Source organism: Garra rufa, chromosome 22 (assembly GCF_049309525.1).
Source record: "Garra rufa chromosome 22, GarRuf1.0, whole genome shotgun sequence".
Classification (NCBI taxonomy): Eukaryota; Metazoa; Chordata; class Actinopteri; order Cypriniformes; family Cyprinidae; genus Garra; species Garra rufa.
The window spans coordinates 19337676-19350958 of NC_133382.1; the positions used below are offsets into that span (position 1 = coordinate 19337676).

The window sequence follows — 13283 nt, forward strand, 5'->3', positions numbered from 1 at the left end:
ATTTGATCATATTTATGATCATTAGAACACAGACCCTTATTTTAAATTTAAAAAGAAAATGTTTATCTTTCCCTCAAAATTGCCTGATAGTAACACAAGTGTACACTAAATTTAACTACAAATATTTTCCCATCAGTTACAGCTGTGACCAGAAATAAAACACATGCTTATACTAACTTGAAAATGCTTGTACTAGCTTGTTCCAAGTATTCTATGCAATAAATAAATAAATAATAATAAAACAAACACTCTGTTGATTCAAAACAGCTGTCTGAAACTCCCACAGTAGCCACATTTTCTCTTTTTTTTTCTCTATGAAGTGACGTAAGTATGTACGTAATTTGCGTTCCTCCTCCACTTCATATGAATAAAACCAGCAATCTTCCACTGTTTCATCATCCACTAGCTAGCACGCAATCATCGTCTGCAGTAAGACCTCCGTGTCAATAGGGGTCCTAATATGTCTTTTTGCTTCCTTGCAAGGAACCGGGGAAGTAAATCCGTCTCACATGTAACCCAAGTGACCTCGGGTTTCAATGCGTGCTCTTTGGTTCTAAGTCATTGTGAAGCTGTAAACATCACTGGGGTCTTTTATAAACAACGTTTATAGCTAAAAGTGAGTAGCGTCGTATTTTAAATGGCTACGATCCAGGAGCTTTCGCCAGACTCTGGCCGTGTGGAGACACGACCCGAAGACGAGATCGAGGGGGATGATGAGGATGAAGAGGTATTTGATTGCTTCTACAGTTTGGCTTGACCTTATGAAATTATAAACATGTAGGAAATTGACTAAAGCCATTAGCTTGTTTGGTGCTTGCATAACCAGCGTTAGCTATTTAGCCGGTCAAACCTGCCACCTGCGCAGAGAAAATACCTGAAATACAATATATATATATAGGTGACGACATTTCATCTTAACTAGCATTTCACAAGTGTCATTTGAAAAATTATTAATACTGAATAATTATTGTCAATGTATATAAATAATTCATTTTAATAAGATTAACAATTCACATACACAAAGTAGCCTATATCCTATTTTAATATTGCACAGTGTTAATAGAACCCGTCATTTGTCATATGCAGTATACCTGCGTACCTGCACATGAGATATAGTTTTAACATTGAGTCCTGAGTAAGTCATTTTGACTAAGGCTGCTTCTTTTGTACCATGACTGGTGGTGTTCATTTTAGAGATTTAATTTTCTGACTTCCTTTTTTCTTTCTCTTCCAGTTGGATGAAACTCTGTTGGAGAGGTTGTGGGGTTTGACAGAGATGTTTCCGGAATCAATGCGATCAGCAGCTGAAGTGTCTGCACAGTGTTCACTATCTGTAGCCAAAAAACTTTACAGGTAAGGTGCTGGCAGTTGTATCCTAAAGGGATAGTTCATTCAAAATTGAACATTCTGTAATTAATTACTTACCCTCATTTTGTTTCAAACTTGTTTTCAGAACATAATATAAGTTATTTTTGAAGGGTACTACCACGTTCAAGGTCTAGAAAGTTACTGTTTTCAAATTACTATTCGACTATTTTGTTGATGTACTTAGTACCTTTCTGCACCTTGAACGTGGTAGGACCCTTGCTGTCTGTGGAGGGTCAGAGAACTCTTGGATTTCATCAAAAAAATATTAATTTGTGTTCCAAAGACAAACAAAGGTCTTATGGGTTTGGAGAGACATGAGGGTGAGTAATTAATGACAAAATTGTAATTTTTGGGTGAACTCTCCTTTTATAACCATACTGTCTCATTAATGCTTGCAGTGAGCTATGCATTTCAGTATAATTTTTTCATATTATGCGCTTTTGTAGTTTCTCCCGCTCAGCTCTATGGGTCGGTACTACTTCCTTTATGATTCTGGTCCTGCCGGTTGTCTTTGAGACTGAGAGGTTACAGCTGGAACAGCAACAACTACAACAGCAGAGACAGGTAAGTAGCATCAAAATCCATAAATATATAACATCAAACCCACCTGAATAGGGATTAGCTGTATGACCAAAATACTTTTGACTTTTATAACAGTTGCATAAAAAGATTATAAATATAAATAAAAGAGTGTTATGGGATCTCTGCAAAAACAGCATCACATTATGTAACAAATGTGTTTGAAACCCAACCCCAAAACAGTTCTAATGACATAATGAAATAGGTTGCCCTGACACTAAATTCTGATTGGAGTCATATTCAAAGATATAGACTAGTTGCGTTTTTCACCGGAAGTGAAATTCCTGTGAAAGTCCCCATTAAATCAAAATTGAAGTTTTTTGGCTTTTAGTATGAATATTTTAGTCTTAAGGTTATCTATAGCAAAATTTGCATTTAGAAGATATAAGCATTTAACAATTACAGTCTGTAACTACAATATGGATCAGCAATTTTGATGACATCACCCTGCACTTCAGTTTATCATTAAAAACTTCCTGTCCAATCAAATGCTCTCTAGAATACGAAGCATCCCGCTCCCTACACTATATAGACACTGAAGCTGTGGCTCAGATCAGTGACTTGTTCACAGAAATCGTATTTTTTTGTATGGTTAGGGGCACATAGTGCTCTATATAGGGGATAGGGAATGATTCAGACAGTGTATAAATGCTTTCAGTTGGGCAAATAAAGTTTGTTTTCTCGCTGTTTGACATGAACTGTTGCAGCATGGATAGCATGGAACAGATCATATGCGTAAGTTGACGCAGATCACAAAATGTATCGAACCCATTTGAATTCTACACAGAATGCTATATTATATAGCGATATGGATGAGATTGTGGCTATCATATGCTGTCAAATACAGCTTCACTGAGCTCAGCGGCTCTGGTCCAAGCTTTAATAAAAGCAAAATGCTATTTGATATTTAAAAAAGGGGGGCAGGGCTGCTTGATATGTCCTGTCCTGTCTTCCTGTTTCAGTTGAAATGACGTCAACACATAGAATAATGGTGCGTGTTTCAAACCACTGCAGTGGACCTTTGAGAAAATGTATTTTCTTTCTTGCAGTAATTGAAAAACTTTTAAAGGTCCACTGAAGTGTTTTTAAACATTCTGCAACTGAAACAGGAAGAGAAGGTGGGACATATCAAGCAGTCCCGCCCTCTTTTTTTAAATAGCCAATTCATGGGTACCAAAGACGTCACTTCCGCTATGCTCACCGCCATATTTGTGTCTGATGTGACAACAGACACAGCGCATCTAAATGAGATTTAATAATAAATTGAAATAAGAAATTACTTTTTACTACTACTTCCCACACTGTGTATTTGACTTGATTGTATGTTTAGGACAAAAAGTGTACATCATTGTGAATGTAGTCGCTCGATGAAGGCTTTAAGACCTTGAAGAATCCTCTGCTGGCTGGTCTCTACTTCACACCGAGTGGGACTCGCGCTGACGGCACTTATAACCTTATAGTCCGCGCTTAGATTTCGGCAAATTAGTTTTGGCGAATGCAAAAAAAAAAAAAGATTATTGAGCATAAGCCCAACATCCAGCAAGCCAAGAAAACATAAAATATACCTGAGGGAAGACGTCTTTCACATCATGTGTATTCCTCAACATGGATCTCATTATTGAAGCACTAATTCAAGCACCAAAAGCATGAGATTTCTTTATTTAAAATATGTTAATATATGAAAATATTTTATTCATTCAAGCTATATGGCTGCAATAACATTTTAGTTTAATTTAGTTTAGTTTATAACACCACTTGTGCAGCCAGTCACAATTCACAATGGTACCATTTACTCGGGACGATGGTTTGTGTGTAACTTGTGTGCCATTTTTGTATGACAAATAATTTTTAGAGTAATTGTACATAAATAGTTTTAGCAAAACAAATATGATTATTTTTGAGAACCTTTTTACATGTATATACTTTACTGCAGGCGTTGCAGTGACGAACGCTATGTAGTTTAGCGTTTATTATTAAATTTTCATAATTCAAATATAAAACACTCTTGCTCTTAAGCCAAATACACACTGAAGCAAATAATTTGCGGCATCTGGATGTACTGTAAGTCACTATTCTCTGCATTGGCACTGTTTTGAAGGTACTGTTCGAATGCTTTCTTGTTTACTAAATCTTTGGACTTACGAGTTGATCGGTTCAAAATGATGTAATTGCAAAAAAAAAATGCTGCTTTTCATTTTAAGGCATTATTTTCGTTACAATGTACTGATTCACAATCTTAGTCAATAATTAATTATTTTTCCACTACTCTTATTGTGCCGAAAAAAACAGCCTTGCTGTGAAAAGCACCTGCGTGAATGACAGAGGTACGCTAAAGGCTATGTGCATACCGACCAACTTCAAGCACTGCTGAGATCTAATAAAACTGTAGTTAGGTTTTTTTCTGATGACTGTTGTTACAGCTAACAGAAAAACATATCCCGGGCATATTGTATACTTGTTGTGAACATTCTGGGAGTTTTGTTGATCTTCCTCTGGTAGTTGTGGCTGCTGTGACCATAGACTGAAACAGGTAGCGCGGACACAAAAATGGCAGCGATAAAGCACAGTGACGTCACATGGTTCCTATGGATAGTATTTTTTTTATTTATTAGCTTGGGCCAGAGCCATTGAGCTTGTTAAAGCCGAATTTGACAGCATATGACAGACATCTCATCCATATTGCAACAAAATATTAGCCTGGCAAGCCAGACCCACATAAATATAGGGTCTGGGCACTCTCCATAGACAGGGCTCAACCAGAGGGGTGGGATAAACGGTTGTCTTTCAAACTCCTCGCCACGCAATAGGATAGCGCTACAACCAATCAGAGACGTAGTCGGTCAGGTGACGTAGTCAGAGCGACGAAGATTTTTAACAAAAATCAGTGCACTGTGCAGTCTGTCAGCTAAATAATAGACATAGATGGGCACTAAACCTTCAAAAGTAAACAAAAACATGCACAGACAAATCCAAATTACACCCTGCGGCTCGTGACGATACATTGATGTCCTAAGACACGAAACGATCGGTTTTTGCAAGAACATGAACAGTATTTATATAATTTTCTTTTTACCTTTGATACACACCCACGTCCATCTTTCATGAGCACGAGTTTAGCATATCTATGATTCGACTCGTCACATGTGAACGCGCTTTGATGTAGTATACGCAAACACCGAAAGGGGAAATATGTAAAAAAAAAAAAGTCCAGGATGAGTTTGCGCAACCAAACGTAATCTTTTTCAGCTTTAAATGGGTTTGAACAACCAGGACAAGCGCAAGTAATTACCATTTTGAATAGCCGCTATATCCACAATCTCTGTGCACTGTGTGAACAATGAGTGTCGTATACACGCCACAGATCGCTTCCGGTGTTTGCGTATTCTACACCACAGCGCGTTCAGATGTAACGAGCTCCTGCTCAGGACACATGGACGTGGCTGTGTATCAAAAGTAAAAAATTATATAAACACTGTTCAGTTTTCCACGCTTAATTCACGGAACCAGGACTTATGGTCGCAGGTCAGTCGTCATCATGTTAAGCCCGCCCACCGACTCGTGATTGGCCCGGTACATCTTGGATTTTTTGGAAATTTAAGTGAATTGAGAGTAACTAGACTGACCTTGGAAGCAAATGTAATTTGCTGCCGCTAGGGGCGCGTCTAGATTCTAGGCTAACAAAATATAGCATTCTGTGTAGAATTCAAACAGATCTGATGCGTTTCATGGTCTGCGCCAGTTCGCACATATGATTTGCTCTGTGATATCATGTCTCTGGATTGGAGCAGACTGTGTACACGCTGCGGTGGTTCACGTGACAGTGCGAAACCAGACTTTTTTCGCCCCAATGGTAAGCTTATTTACAATGTCTGGATCATTTCCTATCCCCTATATAGTGCACTGTCTCAATTGCTGTACAGAAAATACCAATTCTCTGAACAAGTGACTAGTTTGAGCTTAAGCTTCATCATGTAAATGGCGGGACGCGTTAGATTCTAGAGAGCATTTGATTGGACAGAAAGTTTGATGAGAAGCTGAAGTGCAGGGTAATGTCATCAAAATCGTTGATTCATATTGGCGGAAATTAGAGACTGTAAGTTTTGCGTGCTTATATTTTCTAAATGCAAATTTTGTCATTGTATTAGATAACCTTAAGGCTAACATATTTATACTAAAAGCCAAAAATCTTCAATTTTGATTTCATGGGGACTTTAAAGGTCCACTGAAGTGCTTTGAAACACACTGCAACTGAAACGGGAAGAGAAGGTGGGGCATATCAAGCAGTCCCGCCCCTTTTTAAAAAAAAATAGCCGATAGTGTTTTCTTTATATTAGCTTGGGCCAGAGCCGACAAACTCATTAAAGCCGTGTTTGACAGCCACAATCTCATCCATATTGCAATGAAGTATAGCATTCTGTGTAGAATTCTCAAAAGAGCCGTACACTGACATAAAACACTATGAACGGCTTAATAGGAGCAGTCTCCCTTCGCATTTTTCTATTGTTTTAAATTACATATGTATATATGTCATTTGCAGTGCTTTATTATAGTTCTTTCGTACACATGACCTGTTTTTTGGTCTGATTTTTAAATGCTTTTTTGCTTCAAATCAAATTTTGTTATGATTTACCACACCATATTTAGCATGTGTAATTTTCATTGAAATGTGGATTAATTTAATTTTGTCTGCTTCTAATAGATATTGTTGGGTCCAAATGCTGGCATGTCTGGAGGAATGCCTGGAATGATGCCTCCTGCTCCTGGGAAGCTGTGATGATGTATATAATGTAACATCCATTAGCTGTAGAAGAAGAAGGGGAAAGAGAGAGGGAGAGGGAGCGGGAACTGGAGAATGATGTGAGAAGATGCTGTGGTTTGTCAACATCAAGAAGTCCCTACCCTGTGTGGTTTCTGTTTAAAATGGAGACCTTGATGACTTTTTATGAACTTCCCTCTCTCTCTGCCTTTCTCACAGAAACATTCAACATAGACTGTCGTCCAAGCTCTGATCTTTTACTTTTTTATTATAGCTATCTAATAACATTTCTTTCAGAAAAAGACTATAGCAGCTGTTGGGGAATATTTTGACTGTGTTGTAGGTGCATTATATTTCTAGGAGAGGTGAAATGTTGGCCATTGTAATGCTGGATCAACACTGACACGCAGAGAATCCGTAATAGATCTGTAGTATTTATGAGGGCACACAAGGCCAATATTGATTGTGAAAATTATGGTTGTTTCTTGTTTTTGATTCAGAAATGTTAAAACCTTTAGAAGTGGTAGTCTACCAACGGTGTCTTTTACAGGTACAACTAACATCATGCAAGGCTTCTGCAGTGTTACTCCTCAGACAAAAGCCATACAGTGTGCAGAACCATTGTGAAATGTTTAAGAATGTTTCAAAACATTGTACATTCAAAGGTGAATAATTATGTTTGCTCCACATGACCGAAATAAAACAAGTCCTCCTCTGTCCTTGTGTTTTGTGTATACTTTATATTGGATAATGACTAAATTGAATTTTTCTCATGCTTAAGTGATATAGAAGAGAAGAGCAAGACTGGTGAAGTGCACCTCACAAAATTAATGCATAAGTCATATTTCAGTTAGACACTAGTGATTATTTAATCAAAATAGCTCATTTCCTTTACCTAATCCTAAATTAAATACAGCAGGTCAACAAGATATAAAATTCCCCCCACACCCTAGAAAAAAAATTTAATCATAAAAAAATAATTATTTTCCTTTTTTAAGTTAGCTTAGATGGAAATGACGTCACATAAAGAAATAATGTCAGTTTAAAAGTCCTATTTAAAACAATCGTTTTCACGTAAAAAATACAGAAATGTTTTACGATTACCTCATTGCTTGTTTATATTATAGTTTACTAGAAAAAATGTTTTATAATTTTGTATAAGATTTTCATATTTTGAAATCTGGGTTTGGGGGAATAAAAATTATAGACACTATTAAAGGTGTTTAAACGCTTTAAAAAATAAATGAAGGCATTGTAAAACGGTTTTAAACAGATCTAAAGGTAAACAGTTTTAATAAAATAATGTGACGTGTCCGTATGTCTGTCATCTAGGGTTATTTACCTTTTTCTTTTCTTTTTTTAAACTTTTACAACGGTTTTAGGTAAAACAATAAAACGAAACCACCTAATATGTATGTTTATTAAAGTTTTAAAAATCACCTCCATTAAAAAAAAGCCACCATTAAAATCAATTGCGCGGGACAGATGCGCGCTCAAGTGTCACTCAGCGCGAAAACATTGATTGAAGTCACTGTTTTCTGTCAGCTTTCTGTGAGGGATAAACGTGAGGTAAAATTTCATTTATATTTATTTATTTTTATCAAAATAATTATTTTACACCTTTCCGAGGAACATGGCACTAACTGTTAATGTGACATCTACAGCCAGCGTTAAGATACACTTTTTTTTAAACAGACAGCTAACGTTAACGTAGTTAACAGGCAGCTGTAAAGATTTGTTATCTGGCTACTGAAATGTATTTTATTGTAAACTCATTTTTTCAAACACATCCATAGTATGAAGACTTTAGAGGACCAGGCTTTGGAGGACGAGTCAGGGTACCAAGAAGATGAGGTGATTCGCATTGATTTAAATGAGCCATCCAATACCATTTAAAAGATACTTGTTTATGTTGTGTATAACATGAAAAAATGTCATATAAATTGATCCCTTAGGAATCATTCTTTCAAGACATTGAGCTCTTACAGAAGCATGGAATTGTGAGTGATAATGTTATTATGAAGTTATTACAGTTATGAAAATGTCATCATGACAGTGGCTCTGATTCATATCCATCTCTCTTAAGAACATGGCTGACATTAAGAAACTGAAGTCTGTAGGCATTTGTACTGTGAAAGGCATCCAGATGACCACACGCCGCGCTCTCTGTAACGTAAAGGGACTGTCTGAGGCTAAAGTGGACAAAATAAAGGAAGCTGCTGGAAAATTGCTGGTGATTTGATGAGGCTTACTGGAATTAATATGACACGAGGAGATTGAATTTATGTATTGTACTTTCATTATGTTTTGTCTTCTTGCATGCAGACATGTGGATTTCAGACAGCGTCTGAGTACAGTATAAAAAGGAAGCAAGTGTTCCACATCACAACAGGCAGTTTGGAGTTTGAGTAAGAAATAACCTGCTTATACAGTGCCTTGCAAAAGTATTCATATTCATTTTTTTCACATTTTGTTTTGTTGCAGCATTATGTTAAACTGCTTTACATTAGCTTTTCCCCACATCAATTTACACTCCATATACTATAATAATGACAAAGCAAAAACCAGATTTGCAAATTTTACAAATTTATTAAAAATAAAACACTGAAATAAGTACATTGCATAAGTATTCATACCCTTAACTCAGTACATAGTTGAAGCACCTTTACAGCCTCAAGTCTTTTTGGGTATGAAGTGACAAGCTTTGCACATCTGCATTTGGCAATTATCTGCCATTCTTTGCCTCACCTTTTCACCTCTCAAACTCTCTCAGCTTGGATGGGGGCTGGCAGACATTTTCTAGAGTCCTAGTTGTTCCAATCATCTTCCATTATGGATAATGGAGGCTACATGCTTCTGTGAACCTTCAATGCAGCAGATTTTTTTCTGAACTCTTCCCTAGATCATTGCCTTAACGCAAGTCTGTCACTGAGCTCTACAGGCAGTTATCTTGACCTCAGGACTTGGTTTTTGCTCTGATATGCATTTTCAGCTGTTAGACCTTTTCTGAGAGGCGTGTGCCTTTCTAAATCATACTCATTCAAATGAATTTGCCACAGTTTAACTCGAAGTGTAGTAACATCTAGAAGCAATATGAATGCTCCTGAGCTAAATTTCGAGTGTCCCAGAAAAGGGTATGAATACTTGTGCAACGGGATCTTTTCAGTTTTTTATTTGTAATAAATTTGCAAAGTTGTTACAAACCCGTTTTGTGCTTTGTCATTATGGTGTATGAGATGTAGATTGACGTGGGAAAAAAAGTAATTTAAAGCAGTTTAACATAATGCTGCAACAAAATAAAATGTGAAAAAAATGAAGGGGTATGAATACTTTTGCAAGGCACTGTAGCTCTAAAATACAAAGCTCCACAGATGACGTGGAAACAAAAAGACTAGATATTATGGGCACAATTTAACTAAAATGAGGGAAGGAATTAATAAAACATAGCCACAAAGTAAATTGTGGGAACACATTTCATGATTTCTACGTCGTATGGGGCTCTGTACTAAAAAGGGTTTAACATTTTGTCTGATAAAAGTCACATTAAAACAGAAATGCTTTATTCATATTTTGTGTAGCAAACTTCTTGGAGGAGGTGTGGAGAGTATGGCCATTACCGAGGCATTTGGTGGTAAGGTGATGTTATGATTACAAACCAAAATTATATGTTATGCACTTTCTGTACATTTGTTCTGCCAAAATCACATGTTTTTATAAATCGTTTCCCATCCCTCATTCAGAATTCAGAACTGGAAAGACTCAACTCTCTCATACACTGTGTGGTAAGAGCAAAAATGGATCTTGTGGAAATGTTAGATGTGGTCTAGATGTGGATGTAAGTCTCATTTTTAGATCATTAACGTCACTCCGTTTCTCTTTTTCTTTAGTAACCGCTCAGCTTCCTGGTGAATATGGGTACACAGGGGGAAAGGTCATCTTCATCGATTCTGAGAACACCTTGTATCATTTCTGCATTTGCTTGCTTTGTGTCACATTCTTTTTACTAAACCTATTCAATATGGAGAAGCCATATTTAACTTGTTTCTCCTTAATAATTGTGAACGCCAGTCGGCCTGAGAGGCTGAAGGATATAGCTGACAGATTCAACGTGGATCATGAAGCTGTACTGGATAATGTGTTGTATGCACGTGCATATACGAGTAAGAACTTCCCTCAGTACTTTTTTACTTAAAGTTTTGAAACGTTGTTTTACTTTGAAGCCCTTGAGTTCCCAAAAAGTTTTTTTTTCTGTCTGTTTTATTCCTAGGTGAGCATCAGATGGAATTGTTAGACTTTGTTGCAGCCAAATTCCATGAGGAAGGAGGTGTCTTCAGGCTTCTGGTAAAATAGAACAAAGACACTTTCTCGGAAGTAATTTTACTTAATTTTGTGGCCATAAACAATTCATTTTCCACAGATAATAGACTCAATCATGGCTCTGTTCCGGGTGGACTTCTCTGGAAGAGGTGAGCTGGCTGAGAGACAGCAGAAGCTTGCACAAATGCTTTCCAGACTGCAGAAGATCTCTGAAGGTCTGTCAAATCATCTTCCCTTACTACTAGTCCAAAGTTTTTGGACAGTAAGATTTTTTTAAAGAAGTCTTTTCTGCTTACCAAGCCTGCATTTATTTGATTCAAAGTACAGCAAAAACAGTAAACTTTATTTTTAACGATTTAAAATAACTGTTTTCTATTTGAATATATTTTAAAATGTAATTTATTTCTGTGATTTCAGTTTTTTAGCACCAATACTCTAGTCACATGATTCGTCAGAAATCATTCTAATATTCAAATTTTCTGCTCAAAAAAACTTTATTATTATTATGTTGAAAACAGCTGAGTAGATTTTTTTTTCAGGTTTCTTTGATGAATTGAAAGTTCAGAAGAACAGCATTTATCTGAAATACAAATATTTTGTAACATTATAAATGTCTTTATCATCTGATCAATTTAAAGCATCCTTGCTAAATAAAAGTATTAATTTCAACTTTTATTTCACCCCCCCGCCCCCCAAATCAGATATATGCAGATCTTTGGATCTTTCTATTTGTCAAAGAATCAAAAAAAAAATTATTAAATACTGATAATAAAATGTTTTTGAACAGTAAATCAGCATTTTAGAATGATTTCTGAAGGACCATGTGACACTGAAGACTGGAGTAATGATGCTGAAAATTTAGCTTTGATCACAGGCATAAATTACATTTTAGAATATATTCAGATAGAAAACAGTTATTCTAAATAATAAAAATATTTCACAATATTACTGCTTTTGGATCAAATAAATGCAGGGTTGGTGATCAGAAGAGACTTAAAAAACATTATAAATCGTATATATATATATAATAGGCTCATGATTTTGATGTTTATTCAAAATGTTCATTTTCTGACCTTTACTTAATCAGTAATATCTGTCATTTGTTGTATATAGAGTACAACGTTGCAGTGTTTGTTACCAACCAGATGACTGCAGATCCAGGAGCTGGAATGACGTAAGTGAGAACACAAAACAAATTGAAAAGAGAATGTTGGGGAATTTTAAACTGATTATTATGATCTTAGATTTCAAGCGGATCCCAAAAAGCCCATTGGTGGACACATACTGGCACATGCCTCCACCACACGCATCAGCCTGAGGAAAGGACGTGCTGAATTGAGAATTGCCAAGATATTTGATAGGTAATTTCAAGATTTTCTTAGAAACACTTTACAATAAGTTCCCATTACTAGTTCACCCAAAAATGAAAATTCTGTCAAAAATTACTCACCCTTATGTCATTCCAAACCTGTAAGACCTTCATTCATCTTTAGAACACAAATTAAGATATTTTTGATGAAATATGAGAGCTTTCAGAAATGTTCCCAGGCCAGAAACGTAGTAAGGACATCAGTAAAACAGTCCATGTGACATCAGCGGTTGAACCGTAATTTTTTTTTTTTGGGGTGAAAAAATAAAAATACAATTTATTTATAGTTAGTTCATGGTCCATTAAATAATATAACAAATACAACTTTTGATTTTAAAAGTATTTTTGTTATTACATTGATAGTTTATGGTAACTAATGTAGTTACCTAATGCTAAGAAATGGAACCTTATTGTAAAGTATTACCATTTTCTCTAACTTATGCTGATGATACACTGAGCAACTTTTTGAGCAATTTTATCGGGCAACTTTTTTTGGGCAATGTTGCTTGGGCACTTTCTCATTGAGAATGGGTAAAACATTCCTATCTGGAAAATTTAGATCTGTTGTGGGCGCTGTATCACACCTGGCTGCCTGTTTACGGCAACATTTGCTAAAGTTGCCCAGCAACATTGCTCAAAAAGTTGCCCAGTGTATCATCAGCATAAGATAAAAAGAACACATCCAATGTGCAATTTATCCATACATTAATTCTGTTAGGAAAATATATTTACAGTTATAGTACATGATTATCTTTGATTGAACTGCTTGCATCAACTCAACAAAACCTCTGTATTTCTACAGCCCAGACATGCCAGAAAGTGAGGCAACTTTTGCCATCACAGCTGGAGGAATAACTGATGCCAAAGACTGAGAAAACATGTTACATAGCATGT

General features: G+C 36.1%; 2 protein-coding genes across 3 annotated transcripts; both read left to right on the top strand.

The window, feature by feature from the left end:
- Positions 1 to 475: 475 nt before the first annotated feature.
- On the top strand, positions 476 to 7422 carry tomm22 (translocase of outer mitochondrial membrane 22 homolog (yeast)). The gene is made up of 4 exons (XM_073828436.1): positions 476 to 727; positions 1235 to 1353; positions 1815 to 1932; positions 6647 to 7422. The coding sequence occupies exons 1-4, from the start codon at positions 638 to 640 to the stop codon at positions 6719 to 6721; spliced, it is 402 nt and encodes a 133-aa protein (XP_073684537.1). The 5' UTR covers positions 476 to 637; the 3' UTR covers positions 6722 to 7422.
- A 1078-nt stretch (positions 7423 to 8500) lies between these two features.
- Positions 8501 to 13261, top strand: dmc1 (DNA meiotic recombinase 1). 2 transcript variants are annotated; one of them, XM_073828604.1, is made up of 13 exons: positions 8501 to 8557; positions 8659 to 8703; positions 8790 to 8936; positions 9029 to 9111; positions 10282 to 10334; positions 10444 to 10485; positions 10591 to 10663; positions 10772 to 10863; positions 10971 to 11044; positions 11121 to 11235; positions 12134 to 12194; positions 12265 to 12381; positions 13192 to 13261. In XM_073828604.1, exons 1-13 carry the CDS (start codon positions 8501 to 8503, stop codon positions 13259 to 13261), a joined length of 1029 nt encoding a protein of 342 aa, XP_073684705.1. The 2 variants fall into 2 exon arrangements, with proteins under 2 accessions (XP_073684705.1, XP_073684706.1); XM_073828605.1 differs by lacking the exons at positions 10591 to 10663; positions 10772 to 10863.
- The last annotated feature ends 22 nt before the right edge of the window (positions 13262 to 13283 follow it).